Below are 23,433 nucleotides of genomic sequence, written 5' to 3'. Positions count from 1 at the left end.
ATAATTTGCATTTTATTGCATGAAATAAGTATTTGACCCCCTACCAACCAGCAAGAATTCTGTCTCACACAGACCTGTTAATTTTTCTTTAAGAGGCCCTCTTATTCTGCACTCTTTACCTGTATTAATTGCACCTGTTTGAACTTGTTACCTATATAAAAGACACCTGTTCACACACTCAATCAATAACACTCCAACCTGTCCACCATAGCCAAGACCAAAGAGCTGTCTAAGGACACCAGGGACAAAACTGTAGACCTGCACAAGACTGGGATGGACTACAGGACAACAGGCAAGCAGCTTGGTAGAAGACAACTGTTATGATTATTTATTAGAAAGTGGAAGAAACACAAGATGACTGTCAATCTCCCTCGGTCTGGGATTCCATGCAAGATCTCTTTGTGGGGTAAGGATGATTCTGAGAAAGCTCAGAACTACACAGGAGGACCTGGTCAATGACCTGAAGAGAGCTGGGACCACAGTCACAAAGATTACATTAGTAACACATGATGCTGTCATGGTTTAAAATCCTGCAGGGCAGCAAGGTCCCCCTGCTCAGGCCAGCACATGTCCAGGCCCGTTTGAAGTTCACCAGTGACCATCTGGATGATCCTGAGGAGGCATGGGAGAAGGTCATGTGGTCAGATGAGACCAGAATAGAGCTTTTTGGAATCAACTCCACTTACCATGTTTAGAGGATGAGAACAACCCCAAGAAAACCATCCCAACCGTGAAGCATGGGGGTGGAAACATCATACGCTGGGGGTGCTCTTCTGCAAAGGGGACAGGACGACTGCACCGTATTGAAGGGAAGATGGATGGGGTCATGTGTTGTGAGATTTTGGCAAACAACCTCCTTCCCTCAGTAAGAGCATTGAAGATGGGTCATGGCTGGGTCTTCCAGCATGACAATGACCCCAAACACACAGCCAGGGCAACTAAGGCGGGGCTCCGTAAGAAGCATTTCAAGGTCCTGGAGTGGCCTGGCCAGTCTCCAGACCTGAACTCAATAGAAAATCTTTGGAGGGAGCTGAAACTCCAAACCTGAAAGATTTGGAGAAGATCTGTATGGAGGAGTGGACCAAAATCCCTGCTGCAGTGTGTGAAAACCTGGTGAAAAACTGCAGGAAACGTTTGACCTCTGTAACTGCAAACAAAGGCTACTGTACCAATTGTTAAGCTCTGTTTTTCGAGGGAGTCAAATACTTATTTTATGCAATAAAATGAAAATTAATTATTTAAAAATCATACAATGTGATTTACTGGAATTTTTTTTTTTAGATTCTGTCTCTCACTGTTGAAGTGTACCTACGATAAAAATTACAGACCTCTACATTCTTTGTAGGTGGGAAAACCTGCAATACTGACAGGGGGTCAAATACTTATTTTCCCCACTGTATATGGACCCACCTACACTCTGACCCAAATCACTCCAAGCGTTCTGCTCTCCTCACCTCTCACTCTTCAGCTGGGCAAAGCGCTTTCGTACGTCATCCACGGTCACTTCGAAGAACTCGTCCGGGACCTCGCTGTGATCCTCGCGGTGACGGGCTGCAGAGCCCAGGTGGTAGATTACAGACTCGCGCTCCACCGGCTGCACACAGGGAGAAAATCCACAGGTTCTGATGGAGGCCTTCAGCTCAGGACACAAACATACTTCACCTGACTGATGCAGCTGCACAACTCAAGTTCCCAGCAAGTGTGCTGCAATACCTGCACCAACCATGTGGGGCAGTTTAAAAACAGAAAAGGAACAAACTAACACTGGCCTCAAGTTTGATGACCTGTCTGCACGCGGCCAACAGCGACGACGACAAACATACAAAACATTTTGCCGTCAGCCAATCAACATCAGACTTCAGTGGGTTCTTCCTCCTGGTAACAGTGACCTGGTCAACAGAAACTTTTTACCGAAGACGACGAAACAGGAAGCAGGCTGACCAGCAGTTCTACCTGGAAGGCCTCGTGTCCCTGGTCCATGTTCTGGTCTTGCTGATCAGCTGCAGGTTGACACTTTGACTAGAAGAGAAAAGGACCAGATGTGACCCAGCTGGTCGAGCCCCTCCTCCGTGCTGACAGTGAACCCCTCTCACCTTGGTGTTTGCACTGTGGCTGGACTTGGCTTTCTTGGCTTTAGGTGACTCCCCTGCAGCGCTCACAGCTGGTAAAGATGCTGAGGATGACAAGCACGCAACTGAACCTCCCCTTGAACCACCGAGACGTTGACCACCCCCCGAAAATGGAATGAAAGGTGCTGAAGGAGCTGAGGAGCACGAGTGGGAATCAAGTCCTGATGGCCCCGCCTCTTCAACATTTTCCTCTGGCATTTCTGTTCCAGTGGGTGGAGTCTCTGGATGATCTACAGGCTCAGTGCTTGGACTCACCACCTCCAGAACAGGAAGTGTGTCTGTGTCGGAGGCAGGATTTGGAGAAGTGTGGTTTTCCACTGGCAACTCTGATGTCTGTGTCTGCGGACGTGACGGATCGAAACTGAGCAGCGAGGAGACACTCTGTGCACCTTCCTCAACAACCGCCAAAGCTGACCAGGAAGGCATTTCAGTCGTTTCCTCTGCACACATTCTGCTCTTTTTGAGTAAGAACCTAAAAGAATGAAGACAGCAGAAGCTCTTAGTGTGGTGTCCACACAGCATCCACACAATGTCCAACGTGAGTCAACATTAACACCGATTCAAACTCTCATTTTAAATCTAAATGAGCAGCTACCTGATAATGGCGCTGCCTCCGGTGAGACCTAGAGACCGCAGAGTGGATTTCTTCAACGCTTCCTCTCCACTCACCTATGCACACACGCGCGCACACATACACACACATGCACATTACACTAAAGCTCAGTGTGGTGTGTTTGTGAAAAGCAGAGCTGATGGCTACACACCTGGTCTCTCATGTAAACGCAGACCGGAGTGGATTCTGGGTCAGAAAGCGCCGACACACTGCAGAGAGGTGACATCAAGAAAATAACAGGAAAGGTCCTGCCCTGTTTATTTGCTCTCACAGCAACTGAACAGCATGTAAACGACATTTTTGTTGCAATTTAATGATGATTCTTCATGTATGTCCAACCCATGTGTCCACTAACACAATGAAACTAAAGCAATCAAGTTTTAGGGCTCGAGGTGGAAAAAGTTCTACAAGGACCCTATTGTAATTGCGCTATTATTAGGGCCCAAGTAGGTAAAAGTCCTACGAGGATCCTATGGTAATTGCACTGTTTATTATTATTATTATTATTATTATTATTCTTAGGGCCCGAGTAGGAAAAAGTCCTACAAGGACCCTATTGTAATTGCGCTGTTTTTTATTATTATTATTATTAGGGCCCGAGTAGGAAAAAGTCCTACAAGGACCCTATTGTAATTGCGCTATTATTAGCGCCCAAGTAGGAAAAAGTTCTACGAGGACCCTATTGTAATTGCGGTTTATTATTATTATTATTATTATTAGGGCCAGAGTAGGAAAACATCCTACAAGGAACCTATTGTAATTGCGCTGTTTATTATTATTATAATTATTATTATTAGGGCCTGAGCAGGAAAAAGTCATACGAGGACCCTATTGTAATTGCGCTGTTTATTATTATTATTTATTAGGGCCTGAGTAGGAAAAAGTCCTACGAGGACCCCATTGTAATCGCGCTGTTTATTATTATTTATTATTAGGGCCCGAGTAGGAAAAAGTCCTACGAGGACCCTATTGTAATTGCGCTGTTTTTTATTATTATTATTATTATTAGGGCCAGAGTAGGAAAAAGTCCTACAAGGACCCTATTGTAATTGAGCTGTTTATTATTATTATAATCATTATAATTATTATTATTATTAGGGCCCGAGCAGGAAAAAGTAGTACGAGGATCCTATTGTAATTGCGCTGTTTATTATTATTATTTATTAGGGCCCGAGTAGGAAAAAGTCCTACGAGGACCCTATTGTAATTGCGCTGTTTATTATTATTATTATTATTATTATTATTAGGGCCCGAGTAGGCAACATCCTACGAGGACCCTATTGTAATTGCGTTGTTTATTATTAGGGCCCGAGTAGGCAACGTCCTACGAGGACCCTATTGTAATTGCGCTGTTTATTATTATTATTATTATTATTATTATTATTATTCTCACTTTTGAAATCGAAATTTCGGCCTCTTCCTATGCTCAAATACTCACAAAACTTTCCAAAGTTGTCTGGCCGGATCCGAAATTCGATATTTTGGGGGCATCACACATGGTCGCAGAAAAATTGCGAAATAGCGCCCCCTAGAAATTTTCAAAAACCCCTCATTGGGCTTTTTTCATTGTAGCCTCACGAAATTCGGTACACATATTTACCATGCCAGGACGCACGAAAAAGTCTCGTACTGTCATGGTGAAATATCGACAGGAAGTCGGCCATTTTAATTTTAAGTTTCGATTTTGAGCAAATTTTTGCCATTTTTGGCCATTTCCACTACTTACATTTGAACGAACTCATCCTAGGGATTTCATTCGATTGTCTTCAAATTTGTTCAAAATCATCACAACACAATGGTGATCAAAAGTTATCAAAAGATTCTAATTAAGTCAAAAGGCATGGCTGCTAGGGGTCGTCAAACTTTGGCGAGCTTTTCGGAGCACGCCATTTCACTTCGAACGGCTGTCACGCCCACATACTTCATCGTAGATCCTTCAAACTTGCTGGAAATGATGAGGGCTCTGCCCTGAACGTCTACATATCTTAAGTTCCCACCTGCGCCACAGCACCCCCCGGTGGTGGCGGGAAATGTCCTATTTTTACTTTAAGAGGTCCTGATGTCACATGCTTAACCCAATCAACTTCATTGCACTTCTAAAACATGCAGAACAAATTGGTGAACGTAGGCGATGAACGGCGTGAAGTTACGAGTAACGGCATCCGTGTGGCGGCATGCCGAATATTGCCCATTCGCCATGAAATTACGTTCTTCCTTTTGACGGCTTTAATTTTGTCACATCATCATGAAAATTGATACACAGGTCGAGCACGACAACCTCTTACAATTCATAGGGGCGTCGCCCATGGGCGGGGCAAAATGCCTCAATAGCGCCCCCTTGAAACTTTCAAAAACCCCTCCCCATAGGGGTTTTTTTTGGAGTAGGGAGATGAAAATTGGTACACGTGTGACTTGCATAGACGTACAAAAAAGTCTCTTGCACCATGGGTCTACTCTAAACAGGAAGTCGGCCATTTTGAATTTTCTTCTCATTTTGGCGTGATTTACACATGTTGTATTTGAACGAACTCCTCCTAGGGATTTTGTCCAATGCACTTCAAATTTCTTCCACATCACCCACAGACGATACTGACCAAAAGTTATTGAAAGCTTTTCTTTATGTTGAAGGGTGTGGCCAGTATGGCGCCGCCATTTTGACCCTTCGCCATGGAACATTATACTTAAACAGGTCCTGATGTCACATACTTAACACCATCAACTTCCTTCCACTTCTAAAACATGCTGAACAACTTGGTGAACATAAGTGATGATCGCCATGAACGTACGAGTAACGGCTTCTCTGTGGTGGCGTACCGAATATCGCCCTTTCGCCATGAAATTACGTTCTTACTTTTGACGGCTTTAATTTTGTCATATCATCATGAAAATTGATACACAGGTCAAGCATGACAACCTCTTACAATTCATAGGGGCGTTGCCCATGGGAGGGGCAAAATGCCTCAATAGCGCCCCCTTGAATCTTTCAAAAACCCCTCCCCATAGGGGTTTTTTTGTACTAGGGAGATAAAAATTGGTACACGTCTGACTTGCATAGACGTACAAAAAAGTCTCTTGCACCATTTGTCTACTCCAAACAGGAAGTTGGCCATTTTTAATTTTCTTGTGATTTTGCCATCATTTCCTCACGTTGTATTTGAATGAACTCCTCCTAGGGATTTTGTCCAATGCACTTCAAATTTCTTTGACAGCATCCAAAGATGATACTGACCAAAAGTTATCGAAAGCTTTTCTCTATGTTGAAGGGTGTGGCCGCTATGGTGCCGCCATTTTGACCCTTTGCCATGGAACATCAAGTCATAATAACTCCTTCATGCTTTGCCTGATTGATTTGAAACTTCACATGTATGATGACAGTTGGCCCCTGAACACACCCAGCCCCTCTGTTTGTACACTGAGCACCCCCTAGTGGATGAACAATCAACATGTCATAACTCCTTGATGCATTGTGTGATTTGTTTAAAATTTTAACTGTGTGATGAGTGGTTGCCCCTGCATGCACATGCACACATGTGGTCACAAGGGCACTCAGTGGCCTGGGTAGGCGGTTGCGCAGAACGAGGGCCCGTATATGACTGCTTGCAGTCCTAGTTATTATTATTGTTCTTCTCACTCTTGAAATTGAAATTTCGGCCTCTTCCCATGCTCAAAAACTCACCAAACTTTCCAAAGTCGTCCGGCCGGATCCGAAATTCGATATTTTGGGGGCATCGCACATGGTCGCACAAAAGTCGCAAAATAGCGCCCCCTAGAAATTTTCAAAAACCCCTCCGCATTGGGCTTTTTTCGTCATAGCCTCACGAAATTTGGTACACATATTTACCATGCCAGGACGCACAAAAAAGTCTCTTACTGCCATGGTGAAATATCGACAGCAAGTCAGCCATTTTGATTTTGAGCAAATTTTTGCCATTTTTGGCCATTTCCACTACTTTCATTTGAACGAACTCGTCCCAGGGATTTCATCCGATCGTCTTCAAATTTGGTCAAAATCATCACAACACAATGGTGATCAAAAGTTATCAAAAGATTCTAATTATGTCAAAAGGCGTGGCTGCTAGGGGTCATCAAACTTTGGCGAGCTTTTCGGAGCACGCCATTTCACTTTCAACGGCTGTCACGCCCACATACTTAATCGTAGAGCCTTCAAAATTGCTGGACATGATGAGGGCTCCGCCCTGAACATCTACATATCTTAAGTTCCCACCTCCGCCATAGCGCCCCCCGGTGGCGGCGGGAAATGTCCTATTTTTACTTTAAGAGGTCCTGATGTCACATACTTAACCCAATCAACTTCATTCCACTTCTAAAACATGCAGAACAAATTGGTGAACGTAGGTGATGAACGCCGTGAAGTTACGAGTAACGGCGTCCGTGTGGCGGCGTGCCGAACGAACTGCTCCTAGGGATTTTGTCCAATGCACCTCAAATTTCTTCCAGATCACCCACAGACGATACTGACCAAACCTTATCGAAAGCTTTTCTTTATGTTGAAAGGTGTGGCCGCTATGGCGCCGCCATTTTGACCCTTCGCCATGGAACATTATACTTAAACAGGTACTGATGTCACATACTTAACACCATCAACTTCCTTCCACTTCTAAAACATGCAGAACAAGTTAGTGAACATAGGCGTTCATCACCGTGAACTTACGAGTAACGGCTTCTGTGTGGTGGCGTACCGAATATCGCCCCTTCGCCATGAAATTACGTTCTTCCTTTTGACGGCTTTAATTTTGTCACATCATCATGACAATTGATACACAGGTCGAGCACGACAACCTCTTACAATTCATAGGGGCGTCGCCCATGGGTGGGGCAAAATGCCTCAATAGCGCCCCCTTGAAAATTTCAAAAACCCCTCCACATAGGGTTTTTTTTGGAGTAGGGAGATGAAAATTGGTACACATGTGTGACTTGCATAGACGTACAAAAAAGTCTCTTGCACCATGGGTCTACTCCAAACAGGAAGTTGGCCATTTTTAATTTTCTTCTCATTTGGCGTGATTTCCACATGTTGTATTGAACGAACTCCTCCTAGGGATTTTGTCCAATGCACTTCAAATTTCTTTGACAACATCCAAAGATGATACTGACCAAAAGTTATCGAAAGCTTTTCTCTATGTTGAAGGGTGTGGCCGCTATGGTGCCGCCATTTTGACCCTTTGCCATGGAACATCAAGTCATGATAACTCCTTCATGCTTTGCCTGATTGACTTGAAACGTCACATGTATGATGACAGTTGGCTCCTGAACACACCCAGCCCATCTGTTTGTACACTGAGTGGCCCCTAGTGGATGAACAATCAACATGTCATAACTCCTTGATGCATTGTGTGATTTGTTTAAAATTTGAACTGTGTGATGAGTGGTTGCCCCTGCATGCACATGCCCACATGTGGTCACAAGGGCACCCAGTGGCCTGGGTAGGCGGTTGCGTGGAACGAGGGCCCGTATATGACTGCTTGCAGTCCTAGTTATTATTATTATTATTATTAGGGCCCGAGTAGGCAACGTCCTACGAGGACCCTATCGTAATTCTGCTGTTTATTATTATTATTATTATTATTATTAGGGCCCGAGTAGGCAACGTCCTACGAGGACCCTATTGTAATTGCGCTGTTTATTATTATTATTATTAGGGCCCAAGTAGGCAACGTCCTACGAGGACCCTATTGTAATTGCGCTGTTTATTATTAATATTATTAGGGCCGAGTAGGCAACGTCCTACAAGGACCCTATTGTAATTGCACTGTTTATTATTATTATTCTTTATTATTATTCTTTACACTTTTAAAATCCAAATTTCGGCCCTTTCCCATGCTCAAAAACTTGTGGTCCGGTCACATCCGAAATTTGATATTTTGGGGGTTGCGCACAAGGTCGCAGCAAAATCACGAAATAGCGCCCCCTAGAAATTTTCAAAAACCCCTGCGCATTGGGCTTTTTTCGTCGTAGCCTCACAAAATTCGGTACACATATTTACCATGCCAGGACGCACAAAAAAGTCTCTTACTGTCATGGTGAAATATCGACAGGAAGTCGGCCATTTTGATTTTAAGTTTCGATTTTGAGCAAATATTTGCCATTTTTGACCATTTCCACTACTTACATTTGAACAAACTCGTCCTAGGCATTTCATCCGATCGTCTTCAAATTTGGTCAACATCATCACAACACAATGGTGATCAAAAGTTATCAAAAGATTCTAATTAAGTCAAAAGGCGTGGCTGCTAGGGGTCGTCAAACTTTGGCGAGCTTTTCGGAGCATGCCATTTCACTTCGAACGGCTGTCCCGCCCACATACTTCATCGTAGATCCTTCAAACTTGCTGGACATGATGAGGGCTCCACCCTGAACGTCTACATATCTTAAGTTCCCACCTGCGCCATAGCGCCCCCCCGGTGGTGGTGGGAAATGTCCTATTTTTACTTTAAGAGGTCCTGATGTCACATACTTAACCCAATCAACTTCATTCCACTTCTAAAACATGCAGAACAAATTGGTGAACGTAGGCGATGAACGCCGTGAAGTTACGAGTAATGGCGTCCGTGTGGCTGCGTGCCGAATATTGCCCATTCGCCATGAAATTACGTTCTTCTTTTTGACTGCTTTAATTTTGTCATATCATCATGAAAATTGATACACAGGTCGAGCACGACAACCTCTTACAATTCATAGGGGCGTTGCCCATGGGCGGTGCAAAATGCCTCAATAGCACCCCTGAAACTTTCAAAAACTCCTCTGCATAGGGTTTTTTTTGGAGTAGGGAGATGAAAATTGGTACACGTGTGACTTGCATAGACGTACAAAAAACTCCCTTCCACCATGGGTCTACTCCAAACAGGAAGTCGGCCATTTTGAATTTTCTTGTCATTTTGGGGTGATTTCCACATGTTGTATTTGAACAAATTCCTCCTAGGGATTTTGTCCAATGCACTTCGAATTTCTTCCAGATCATCCAGAGACGATACTGATCAAAAGTTATCGAAAGCTTTTCTCTATGTTGAAGGGTGTGGCCGCTATGGCGCCGCCATTTTGACCCTTCGCTATGGAACAAGAAGTCATGATAACTCCTTCATGCTTTGCCTGATTGACTTGAAACTTCACGTGTGATCACGGTTGGCCCCTGAACACACCTGGCCCATCTGTTTGTACACTGACTGCCCCGTAGTGGATGAACAATCAACATGTCATAACTCCTTCAGGCAATGTGTGATTTGCTTGAAATTTTTACTGTATGATGAATGGTTGCCCGTGTACCCACATGTCCACATCTGGTCACAAGGGGATGCACTGCCCTGGGTAGGCGGTCGCGCGGAACGAGGGCCCGTATATGACTGCTTGCAGTCCTAGTTATTATTATTATTATTCTCACTCTTGAAATCGAAATTTCAGCCTGTTCCCGTGCTCAAAAACTCACCAACCTTTCCAAAGTCATCCGGCGGGATCCGAAATTCAATATTTTGGGGGCATCGCACATGGTCACAGCGAAATAGCGCCCCCTACAAATTTTCAAAAACCCCTCCGCATTGGGCTTTTTTCGTCGTAGCCTCACAAAATTCGGTACACATATTTACCATGCCGGGATGCACAAAAAAGTCTCTTACCATCATGGTGAAATATCGACATTTTGATTTTGTTTCAATTTTGAGCTAATTTTTGCCATTTTTGGCCATTTCCACCACTTACATTTGAACAAACTCGTCCTAGGGATTTCATCCAATTGTCTTCAAATTTGGTCAACATCATCACGACACAATGGTGATCAAAAGTTATCAAAAGATTCTAATTAGGTCAAAAGGCGTGGCTGCTAGGGGTCGTCAAACTTTGGTGAGCTTTTTGGAGCATGCCGTTTCACTTCGAACGGCTGTCACGCCCACATACTTCATTGAAGATCCTTCAAACTTGCTGGACATGATGAGGGCTCTGCCGTGAACGTCTACATATATTAAGTTCCCACCTCTGCCATAGCGCCCCCCGGTGGTGGCGGGAAATGTCCTATTTTTACTTTAAGAGGTCCTGATGTCACATACTTAACCCAATCAACTTCATTCCACTTCTAAAACATGCAGAACAAGTTGGTGAATGTAGGCAATGAACGCCGTGATCATCCAGAGACAATACTGATCAAAAGTTATCGAAAGCTTTTCTCTATGTCGAAGGGTGTGGCCGCTATGGCGCCGCCATTTTGACCCTTCACCATGGATAATTATATTTAAAAAGGTCCTGATGTCACATACTTAACCCAATCAACTTCATTCCACTTCTAAAACATGCAAAACAAGTTGGTGAACGTAGGCGATGATCACCGTGAAGTTACGAGTAACGGCATCCATGTGGCGGTGTGACGAATATCGCCCCTTCGCCATGAAATTTCGTTCTTCCTTTTGACGGCTTTAATTCTGTCGCATCATCATGAAAACTGATACACAGGTCAAGCACGACAACCTCTTACAATTCGTAGGGGCGTCGCCCATGGGTGAGGCAAAATGCCTCAATAGCGCCTCCTTTAAATAAAAAAAAAAAAAAAACCTCTGCTTAGGGTTTTTTTCATTGTAGCCTCACAAAATTCGGTACACATATTTACCATGCTCGGACGCACAAAATGTCTCTTAACATCAAGGTGAAATGTCGACAGGAAGTCGGCCATTTTGATTTTAAGTTTTGATTTTGAGGTTATTTTTGCCATTTTTGGCCATTTCCACTACTTACATTTGAACAAACTCGTCCTAGGGATTTCATCCGATCGTCTTCAAATTTGGTCAACATCATCACGACCCCATGGTGATCAAAAGTTATCAAAAGAATTTCGGTAGGTCAAAAGGCGTGGCTGCTAGGGTTCGTCAAACTTTGGCGAGCTTTTTGGAGGACGCCGTTTCACTTCGAATGGCTGTCACGCCCACATACCTGGAAAGCGGACCCAGGCCAGCGTATATGACTGCTTGCAGTCCTAGTTTACAGTTATTCTCCTACATATTAAAGAACTCAAAGCTCCTCCACAGCATCCAGAAACAACTGAAAAGACTTGGGACATTAAGTGATGTCACTGCTGGTGGAAGTACAGCATGTAAATGAGTTGACAGCTCGCCACCAGCCCGCATTTCTTCCAGCTACACGATGAGCTTGACTTTTTGCTCGGTGGGAGGTGACACACCTGATGTCAGGGAAATGAATGAGCAGCTCCCACAGACTGTGTTCACACGAAAAACAACCCTGGAGCCGAGAGCCGTCCTCCATCTGCAGTGCGATCCGCACCTAAGACGCAAAAAGAACAACATGTGCAAAAAAATAAACACTACATTTAATTTAAACTGCATTTTAAGGCACTCAGAAAGGTTTTATGAAGTCCTGCTAATGATTATTGTCATTATCAATTAATTAATTTGATTAATTTGATTAATTGATTAAGTTTTACAAAAGTGGAGATTCATGTTTTCATAATTTTCAGTTTCTTGGATTTAAAAAAACATTTGATTCATTGACTCGAACCAAACAACAGTCCAAAATTTAAATGATGTTAAAAATTGTTAAAATTTATAAAAGAGCTGGCTATTGGTGTAGAACCATTTAAAATAAGGAGTCTCACAAAGTGACTGTTCATTTAACATAAAGTCATTCCAGCACGACCCAAAGATCCTCCACAGAGACCTGGTACCAAAGACATCCAGTCCTCACCTGAGGTCAACAGTCAGAGTCCAAGTCTGACAACCAGACTTTAAGACAGGACAGGCCAGGACCCTAAAGACCCCAAAGACTTGGATCTTTGTTCTCTTATCAACATCACCTAACACCTCTGACCTTTGACTTCTGGATCTCAAAGTCCGAGGACCCAGAGACAAGAATGTCACTGCTGAGACCAGTCAATGTCTCTACAAGTTCCACCACTTTCACTATATACAGATATACGAGTCAAGGAAGTCACCAAAAGCCTGGATCTCAGTTTGGATCCAGGACAGTCACCAACCCAGACACTCTGATTCCTCACTCAGTTTCTCAAGCGCTGCAATCAGAATATCCACTCACTCCACTCACTCATCTTCGACCTCTTTTCCGGGTTCGGGTTGCGGGGGCAATAGCTCCAACAGGGGACCCCAGACTTCCCTTTCCCGGGCCACATTGACCACCTCTGACTGGGGGATCCCAAGGCGTTCCCAGGCCAGTGTGGAGATGTAATCCCTCCACCTAGTCCTGGGTCTTCCCCGGGGTCTCCTCCCATATGGACGTGCCTGGAACACCTCCTTAGGGAGGCGCCCAGGGGGCATCCTTACCAGATGCCCGAACCACCTCAGCTGGCTCCGCTCCTTTCATCGTGAAGGAGCAACGGCTCTACTCTGAGCTCCCCACGGATGATCGAGCTTAACCCCCTATCTCTAAGGGAGACACCAGCCACCCTCCTGAGGAAGGCCATTTCGGCCGCTTGTATCCGCAATCTAGTTTTTTCATAGGTGAGGTAAGAACCAAGATTGACCAGTAGATCCAGAGCTTCGACTTTTGGCTCAGCTCCCTTTTCATCACAACAGTACAGTAGAGTAAATGCAACACTGTCCCTGCTGCGCCGATTCTCCGGCCAATCTCACGCTCCATCGTCCCCTCACTCGTGAACAAGACCCCGAGGTACTTGAACTCCTTCACTTGGGCCAAGACATCATTCCCTACCTGGAGTAGGCAATCCATTGGTTTCCTGCTGAGAACCATGGCCTCAGATTTAGAGGTACTGATCCTCATCCCAGCCGCTTCACACTTGGCTGTGAACTAATCCAGTGAATGTTGGAGGTCACCGGCCGATGAAGCCAACAGGACCACATCATCTGCAAAAAGCAGTGATGAGACCCTGAGCCCACCAAAGTGGAAACCCTCCTCCCCCCGACTACACTTCGATATCTTGTCCATGAATATCACAAACAGGACTGGTGACAAGGCGCAGCCCAGGCGGAAGCCAACCTCCACCGGAAACAAGTCCGACTTACTGCCGAGCACCCAAACACAGCTCTCGCTTTGCGAGTACAGAGATTGGATGGCCCCGAGAAGGGACCCCCTCACTTCATACTCCCGCAGCACCTCCCACAGTATCTCCCAGGGTACCTGATCATACGCCTTCTCCAAGTCCACAAAACACATGTAGACTGGATGGACATACTCCCAGGCCCCCTCCAGGATCCTTGTGAGAGTAAAGAGCTGGTCGGTTGTTCCACGACCAGGACAGAAACTGTATTGTTCCTCTTCAATCCGAGGTTTGACTATCGGCTGGGAGGTTGAGCAGTGTGATGCCCCTGTAGTTGGCACAAACTCTCTGGTCCCCCTTTTGAAATATGGGGACCACCACCACCCCGGTTTGCCACTACTTAGGCACTGTCCCAGATCTCAATGCAATGTTGAAGATTCTGGTGGTCAGAAGTGAAGATTAAGAAGATTAATGATTCCACAAAGATCACAACATTGTCTGTGAAGTCAAGGTAAAAAACCTTTCCTTGATGACAAATTCACCCAAGCTGCTGGTTTGGGAAACCTGACCCAAAACACAGTCCTTGCAAGTACTAAATTCAACGAAAGGTGAAGCACATCCCTGAGGAATACCAGAATTGACTGGGAACAGCCTCCACCCCACTCCATACAGCGCTCAGTACCTAAAATGGCTGTGATGCCCATCAACGTCTTGAGGATTGGATCTGTCCCAGACACCACCCCAGTCAACTCAATCAAAGGCTTTGTGAGAATCAACACAGGCTGTAAAGGACTGGTGATAGTCACATCTGTGTTCGGGTACTCGCAGAGCTAGGATGCAGTTGATGGTTTGTGTCAAAGAGAAAACTGTTCTACACTTACCCTTTTCTTGCGTAATAAAGTTTTTATTAAATTTATGACTAATTGCTTCAATTCTTTGGCAAAGACAAAAACTGTAACCGACACTATGTGAGATGACTAACAATAAATCAGTGCCTTTTTGTTTCCAAAAACACCGGTGTGCTGTCAGACTTAATCGTTAATTAACCTGGTTGTTGGCTGCAGCTGCTTTCCTTGTACTTGGCACCATTTCCAGTTTGGCATTGTTGGGCAAGTTGGCAAACCTCCATGGCAGGGTGAGGTCAACAACAGTCCTCTGGAACCTGTTGAGACAGAGGACAGCAGCTCTTTGAGTCCACAGGAAGCAAGAAAGGATGAGGGTACATTTCTGTGCCCGTGATTGCTATTCACCAAGGTTTTCAGCCGGAATCCTGCAGTGAATAAGGAAACCAGTTCAAGGAAACAAAAACTAATCCAGATAATTTCTATTTTTTGTTGCACCTCAACACCTCTAGATGATTTTTAGACACAGAACACCTCCTCCTCCAGACACAAGTGACACCAACACAATCTCCAGCAATGCTCAGTGTTTGGTTGTGGAAGAACTCCAATGTTATATTTGGTCATCATAGTTGTGTACAGTAGAACAGTCTGATCTTAAAGTCTGACCAAATGTATTGTCAGATACTGAGCAGACAGCAAGAGATGCACAGAAATGTCAAGGAATCTTCAAGAAATCCACATCTGTGGTCAGAAGTCTTTGTAGTATAAAGAGAGAAGAGAAAGGTCTGTATACACTGTTAAACTATGCTTGGAAAAATACACAAGATTAATGTTTTGATGTATTTACATGATAAATTAGTAAGAAAAACTTTAACAATAAACTTGACTCACTTCAAACTGTGATCATCGGGGTTAAAGCCGTACTTTTTACACACTTCCTCCAGCACCTGAGGATTACACATAAATGTCTCAAATAAGCATTTTTCTACTAATTTAAGTTCAAGTTTGTTTATTTGAATATGTGTATAGTACACAAGACAAGACAAGACAAAACAATATCATTACTACATAAAGAAAGTACATATTCAAAAAGGAATGGGAAGAAGTACAGACTTATTAGTCCCATCCCTTTACTCTGAACCTACAATACACCTTATATCATCATTCGGTTCCTTGGTTACAGTGTTGTTCCCACTTCTGCAATTTATATATTTCAGAAGTTTCAAGCTACTTAGAACAATTTATACTCACTTATTTGTGAACATTTCTTGTTGCTTTCACAGTTTCAGTCAACTTTTCTATAATTTACACAAAGTTGTAAGGGCAGCACAGAAGATCACTGGCTGCCTTTCCCCTCTCTGAGGGACAAGGGACATCTACACCCCCCGCTGCCTCAGCAGAGCCAAAAACATCATAAAGGACAGTTCTCATCCCTGCCATAAACTTTTTGAGTTTTTACCCTCAGGGAGACGCTACAGGTCCCTGAAGACAAGGACAAATAGATTTAAAAACAGCTTTTTCCCTTGTGCAATAATCACTTTGAACTCTGACAGCCACTGACTGATCTTTTCTGTCTTATTGGACTTAGTGCAATAGCCCAGTGATGTGCATTATATAATTTTATGCATTATCTGATTTTATTATTGACAAATTTTATGTTTTTTTATACTTTTTATATTATGCTGGCACTGATTGAGCTTCAATCTCACTGTACATTTGTATAAGTGACAATAAAAGGCATTCAATTTACTTAAATTCAATTCAATTCATAAGAAATTCCAACATTCATTTGCATCATTTAATAAGACAAGTGCAACAGGGTTTCTTCTATTGTTCAACTCTCAAAAATGTATTAGTTCTAAGTTGCTTCACTGTATCGTGACAGAATCACCTCTTTAAACTTCTTTTTAAACCTTCTCATGTCTGGACACCCTCTCAGCTCTTCACTGATTGAGTTCCAGAGCTTCACACCACAGACCGAGACACAAAAACTCTTTCTGGTAATGAGAGCTCTGGCATGCTTGAATTTTAGTGCACCTCTCAGATTGTATCCCCCTTCTCTCTCCATAAACTATTTTTGAACATTATCAGGCAAATTATTATTTTTTGCTTTATAAATTATAATTAGTTAAGTATTCTACCAGATCCAAAAATTTCAGTATTTTAGATTCAAGAAATAGGTGATTTGTGTAGTTCCTGAAGCTGACATTATGCATAATCCTAATGGCTCTTTTTTGAAGACATGCCAAGGGCTGTAAAGCTGTTTTATAGTTGTTCCCCCACACTTCAGCACAGCAACTTAAATAGGGTAAAACCAATGAACAATACAACAGATGTAATGATTTTTTGTCTTTAGCAATAGGGCCTTTAATCCCCTATTGCTCCCAGGGTGTAGTGAGCGCCTTGTATGGCACTACCCTGACATCAGGGTGAATCTGAGGCATAATTGTAAAGCGCTTTGAGCGTCTGATGCAGATGGAAAAGCGCTATATAAATGCAGTCCATTTACCATTTATTTGTCAAGCACATATCTTGCTTTAGTTAACACTCCGATGCTTCTTGCAAGTTTAGATTGCACATATTTGATGTGTGCTTTCCAAGAAAGCTTTTCGACCAATACTCCTAAGAACTTTGTTTCTTTAACCCACTCTATACTGCAGCCATCTAACACAACCTTTATTTCAACATTTATCTTCTTATTACCAAATATCATCATAGCTGTTTTGCTTAAATTTAGAAATAGTTTATTCCTGTTAAACCAAGTTTGTAATTTTTCATTTCTGATGCAACATTCTTCAATAAATTTTGTAAATTACCATGTGATAAAAAAAATATTTGTGTCATCTGCAAACAACACTAGCTTGAATCATTTAGATACACTACACAAGTCATCGATGTACAAGATGAAAAATTTTGGTCCCAATACTGACCCCTGTGGGACACTACAGGGAATGTCCAGACATGAGGAGCAATTCTCACCCAGCTTCACAAACTGTTACCTGTTTATTAAATAGCTTTCAACCCACTGTGAAGCCACACCTCTAATGCCATACCTCTGTAATTTGTATACTAATATTTGACAATTAAGAGTGTCAAACGCTTTTTTAGATCGATAAATATCCCAACTGCATATTTTTTATTGTCTAGAGAATTAGTTATATCCTCTATCGTGTCAATTAAAGCAAGTGAGGTTGATCTTTTGGCTCTGAAGCCATATTGACTCTCTGAGACTACATTATTTTTTTCAATGAAAGATTCCAGCCTAATGCAGAATAAATGAGAGATTATAAATATATGTTAATGGTTTTGTGATTTCAACAATAACCTTTTTCACAATCATCTTGTCTACTCCATCACAATCAGTTGACTTTTTGTTTTTACATTTACTCACTACATTAACCACTTCTGCTTCATCAACAGCCCTCAAAAATATAGAGTGTGAATTAGTTTTTATAATTTGATTTTCATTATTTCCAGTTTCATTGGTAAGTGGAATTTTACTGGCCAGATCAGGTCCAATATTAACAAAACATTCACTGAACCCATGAGCCACAACATCCATATTATATTCCTCTTTATCATTTTCTAGAAAATAATTTGGATAATTATTTTTATTTTGTCATTTTCCCATTTTGATAATATCATTTAATATATTCCATATTCCCTTAGTATCATTTGTTTTTGTTTTGTTTTTTTAGCAATTCTTGATAATATTCTTTTTTGGCAGTCCTTAGTATATTGGTTAATTTGTTTTTATAGGTTTTATATTTATTTTCTACATCTGCTGTTCTTTTAACCAGAAATTCTTTGTATAGCTTATTCTTCTTTTTACAGGCTTTGGCTAGCCCTCTGGTTATCCATGGACAATTTTTACCTTTTCCTCTATTTGCAGGGTTGGGTAGGATTACTTTGAAATGTAATCCAAAATTAATCAGATTACATGTAATTCAAATGTATGTACATACATACATGTAATCCACATGTATTCTTTCAAAGTAATCCTACCCAACCTTGTCTATTTGTATACATCTTCATAGGACAATTTTTTTATCATATTAAGACAGAAAATGCTTCAAGAACTCATTGTACGCACTTTCTGCATCTGATTTACAATACACATTACCATTTATTGTTTAAAATGCTTTAAAGGAAAAAATCTGATGTGTCACTCGATGGCTAACAGCTAGCCAAACAAGCTAAGTCGCCGGTTAGAAACGACAGAAAACAACGAAACAGTCCAGGTCCAGAAAAAATCATATACTGACATAAAACCTTTAAAACTCTATCACCTGTAGCAGCGGCGTGTTTGGACAAACTTTAATAACCTGCCTTCTCCCGTTAAGAGTCAGAACAGTCACAGACGCACCGCTAGCCGCCATGCTACCGCTGACGTCACTGTTTACTGGGCAAGCAACACCGTCACGTGAGAGTAAATCAGGCTGCGTCATAAAATAAAATAATAATAATAATAATAATAATAATAATCAGCACTTCAAATTCTGATACGGAATAACTTCAAATGAAAATTATATATATTAAAAAATCACAATTATCCAACACGCCGGTATTTTCCTGTCACTGATTTTGAGTGGTCACGTGCTCTTTCATAGAAACGCAATCGGTAAAAAAAAAAAAAATCAAATATAAATAATTACTGAGGATAAAGAACACTTATTTCCAACAAGGTCCTCACAACACAAACAGAATTATACATAAAATACAATGAAACGTGTTTTTTTAAAACTCAGGAAGCCTTATGTTTCGTCAGGTGTTTTGTACTCTCAGAACTCCGTGTTTATATCTTTTCTTGGTGGAATACTTTGCACCTGCAGGAGAGAAGGTCAAACCCTGTCCTTTAATCCAATTTTAAAACACTTATTAGTGCCATTTGAGCATGGATTATTTAATATGGACTATTATATCTAATGGCCATGGATTATTTAACATGGATTATTATGTCTAATGAACATGGATTATTTGACATGGATTATTAATTCTAATGAACATGGACTGTTTAACATATGGACTATTATATCTAATGAACATGGATTATTCAACATGGATTGTTATATCTAATGAACATGGATTATTCAACATGTATTATACCTAATAAACATTGATTATTTGACACGGATTATTATGTCTAATGAACATGGATTATTCAACATGGATTATTATATCTAATGAACATGGATTATTATATCGAATGAATGTGGATTATTTAACATGGATTATGACATCCAGTAAACATGGATTATTATATCTAATGAACATGGATAATTATATCAGAATCAGAATCGCCTTTATTGTCATTGTAATTTACATTGCAATGAGATTTGAGTGCAACTCCAAAACGTGCTTTTCCGAGGTGCGAGTAATTGTTAGTCAATCTAATGAACATGGATTATTTAACATTCAATTCAATTCAATTTATTAAATTTATAGAGCACCAAATCATGACAGTGTCGTCTCAAGGCGCTTCACATAAAACAACTCAACAATAAAACTCAAAAAACAAATTAAATCAAAAAATCAAAGAGCATGATCAAAAGGTTAAAAGCATGATAAAAAAGTTAAAAAGGTAAAATAAATGAATAAATAAAAGAATAAAAGCATGGTAAACTGTTGTGTGGGCCGCCAGAAGAGGAGGTACTGCTGGCCCACCACCAGAGGGCGCCCTGTCTGGAGTGCGGGCTCCAGGCACCAGAGGGCTGCAGCCGCCTCACAGGAGCAGCCAGGGTGACAGCTGTCACTCATCACCTGCAACAGCTGTTACCAATCATCTGATCGGCAGGAGTATATCAGCAGGACGACGTCTCCACCTCTTTGCCGAGATATCGTTCTACCTGGAAGGTAACGTACCTCAGCTGACTGTTTTGACAGTATTTCTTGTGACTAGTGCATTGTTAGTGTGGACTCCTTATCCAACGAGAGGTGGAGGTAGTTTTCCTGCCGTGTGGATTGCTGGGTGCAAACGCGCCCACATTTAATTGTTTGTTGTTCCTCGCCAGCAGCACCAGGTCCGACACGCGGAGGCAGTGGCCACCTGGGAGTTCGGGACTTGGCGGCTCCAGTATTCCCGGGGTCTGGTGGCGGAAGAAATCGTGTGGTTCCGGTTCTGCCTTGGACAGACGTCCCCTATCTTCGAGCCTGCCCACACGACATCTTTGTGAATTGACTTTTGACCATTGTTGTAATCTGTTGTATTGGTTGTGCACATTCACAACAGTAAAGTGTTGTTATTTGACCTACTCCATTGACCGTTCATTTGCGCCCCCTGTTGTGGGTCCGTGTACCTACACTTTCCCAACAGGATATCTCGGCCAACGTCATGGATCCCGAGGGGCGTCAACCGGCTGTTGAACGGCCAATGGAAGAACAGGGCGCACAGGCGTCCACAGGAGGAATGATCGGTGACGTAACAGTGACGTTCCACAGGTCGTTCAACGACCCCTTCCACCTTCCCCGGAAGCATATATAAGCCCTCCAGAGCCGTACGGAGGTTGTGTGGAGACGTGCGCGGACTTCCTTATGCAGTGTTCGCTCGTCTTCGCACAACGTCCCGTCATGTACGTGACTGACGCCAGCAAAATAGCTTATGTAATTAACCTGCTTCGCGGTGAGGCACGCGCTTGGGCTACAGCGCTCTGGGAGCAGAATTCACGGCTCCTTCAGACATATGATGGGTTTGTGAGGGAGTTCAGAACAGTGTTCGATCACCCAAATAGAGGAGAGACCGCTTCAGCCGTGCTGCTGTCAATGAGACAGGGGCGCCGGAGCGCAGCTGCCTATGCAGTCGACTTCGGCATCGCGGCTGCGAGGTCCGGCTGGAATAGCACTGCCCTCCGCGCCGCCTTTGTAAACGGACTGTCGTTGGTCCTAAAGGAGCACCTGGTGGCTAAGGACGAACCGCGGGATTTAGACGGGCTTATTGATCTAGTTATACGATTAGACAATCGGTTAGAAGAACGCCGTCGGGAACGAGACGAAGGGCGTGGCCGGGCACGCGCCGTCCCTCTCCCTTCCGGTTCCGACCGCGTCCCGCCCTCCCCACGCTCCACGGCCCCTACGCTCCGTGTGGTTACAGCTCCCCCTGCTGACGAAGCTATGGACACGAGCAGGGCCACATTTAGGGCACCAGATAGACAGAGGAGGCTGGCCCGCGAAGCGTGTTTTGTTTGTGGCTCGATAGAGCTGTTGTGAAAGTGTAGGAACACGGACCCACAACAGGGGGCGCAAATGAACGGACAATGGAGGAGTCAAATAACACTGTTTTTACTGTTGTGAAACAGGCACAACAAATACAACCGATTACAATATTGAAACTGAGTTCAATTACAACGGTGTCGTGTGGGCAGGCTCGACGATAGGAGATGTCTGTCCAAGTCGAACCGGAACCAACCCGATTTCCTCTGCCACCGAACCCCGGGAATACTGGAGCCGCCAAGTCCCAAATTCCCAGGTGGCCACTGCCTCCGCTCATTGGATCCAGTACTGCTGTCAAGAAACAGAAACAGTCAGGTGTGGGTGCGGCTGCACCCAGCAACACGGAGGGTGGAGAGTCCACCTCCACCTCTCGTCAACAACAATCAAGAAGTGTAGGAAGGTGAGTACTTATCCAAATGCTATCCGGTAGTCAGCTGTCCTACAAATAATCAACAAGAATACAATTATAGTCACACGTATGTGTAGACGGAGATTGTTACCTCTTTGGTAAGGCGGCAGCGCCCTCCGGTGCCTGGAGCCCGCACTCCAGGCAGGGCGCCCTCTAGTGGTGGTGGGCCAGCAGTACCTCCTCTTCAGCGGCCCACACAACAAGAGCATCAGGTAAGAGACTGCCCCGAGCGGTTAAACACCAACGCCCGCCCCTAGAGACTGGGCTAGGGGTGGGCCGAGACATTCACGTGGGACACACCCACATTGCCACACGACTCCCAGTTACAATCCTTTATGAGGATTTAACCCTGAAGGCCCCAGCACTGGTGGACACGGGCTCTGAAGGGAATCTGTTAGACAGCAGATGGGCCCGGGAGATAGGGCTCCCTCTGGTGGCGCTTACCTCGCCTATGCAGGTGCGGGCACTAGATGGCTCCCTACTCCCTCCAATCACACATAAGACACCACCTGTAACTCTGGTGGTGTCAGGAAATCACTGGGAGGAGATCGAGTTTTTTGTGACTCCTGCTACCTCCTGTGTGATTTTAGGGTTCCCCTGGATGTTAAAACACAATCCCCGGATCGATTGGCCGTCCGGGGTAGTGGTTCAGTGGAGCGAGACCTGCCATCGGGTATGTTTAGGTTCTTCGGTTCCTCCCGGTTCCCAGGCTAAGGAGGAGGTCAGAGTCCCGCCCAATCTAGGGACGGTGCCGGTGGAGTACCATGACCTTGTAGATGTGTTCAGTAAGGATCTGGCGCTCACCCTTCCCCCCCACCGTCCGTACGATTGTGCCATTGATTTGGTTCCAGGCGTTGAGTTCCCGTCCAGCAGGTTGTACAACCTCTCTCGACCTGAGCGCGAATCAATGGAGACCTACATCCGGGACTCTTTAGCTGCCGGGTTGATCCGGAATTCCACTTCCCCGATGGGTGCAGGTTTCTTTTTTGTGGGAAAAAAGGATGGCGGACTACGTCCATGCATTGATTACAGGGGGCTGAACGAAATCACGGTTCGTAACAGATACCCATTGCCCTTGTTGGATTCAGTGTTCACGCCCCTGCATGGATCCCAAATATTCACGAAGCTAGATCTTAGAAATGCGTATCACCTGGTTCTGATCCGGAAGGGAGACGAGTGGAAGACGGCATTTAACACCCCCTTAGGTCACTTTGAGTACCTGGTCATGCCGTTCGGCCTCACAAACGCCCCCGCGACGTTCCAAGCATTGG

At 43.7% G+C, this 23,433-nt stretch overlaps 1 protein-coding gene across 2 annotated transcripts in view; it reads right to left on the bottom strand.

The window, feature by feature from the left end:
- aspscr1 (ASPSCR1 tether for SLC2A4, UBX domain containing) overlaps positions 1-18,983 on the bottom strand; it is a 38,450-nt gene extending 19,467 nt beyond the window's left edge. For both annotated transcript variants that reach the window (XR_004565326.1, XM_034188619.1), the window contains exons 1-9: positions 18,837-18,983; positions 15,439-15,494; positions 14,753-14,867; positions 11,918-12,018; positions 2,894-2,951; positions 2,725-2,798; positions 2,094-2,601; positions 1,954-2,019; positions 1,455-1,594 (exon numbers count right to left, since the gene is read on the bottom strand). Coding sequence is in view for 1 of the 2 variants with exons in the window: in XM_034188619.1 (XP_034044510.1) it covers positions 1,455-1,594; positions 1,954-2,019; positions 2,094-2,601; positions 2,725-2,798; positions 2,894-2,951; positions 11,918-12,018; positions 14,753-14,867; positions 15,439-15,494; positions 18,837-18,926 (1,208 nt within the window). In the remaining variant the exon portion in view is untranslated. The remainder of the gene's footprint in view (positions 1-1,454; positions 1,595-1,953; positions 2,020-2,093; positions 2,602-2,724; positions 2,799-2,893; positions 2,952-11,917; positions 12,019-14,752; positions 14,868-15,438; positions 15,495-18,836) is intronic.
- Between the last annotated feature and the right edge of the window lie 4,450 nt (positions 18,984-23,433).

The sequence above is a fragment of the Thalassophryne amazonica genome, chromosome 15, assembly GCF_902500255.1.
Source record: "Thalassophryne amazonica chromosome 15, fThaAma1.1, whole genome shotgun sequence".
Lineage (NCBI taxonomy): Eukaryota > Metazoa > Chordata > Actinopteri > Batrachoidiformes > Batrachoididae > Thalassophryne > Thalassophryne amazonica.
The sequence above is the reverse complement of the archived record's forward strand: the minus strand, read 5'-3'. Positions and strand labels throughout refer to the sequence as shown.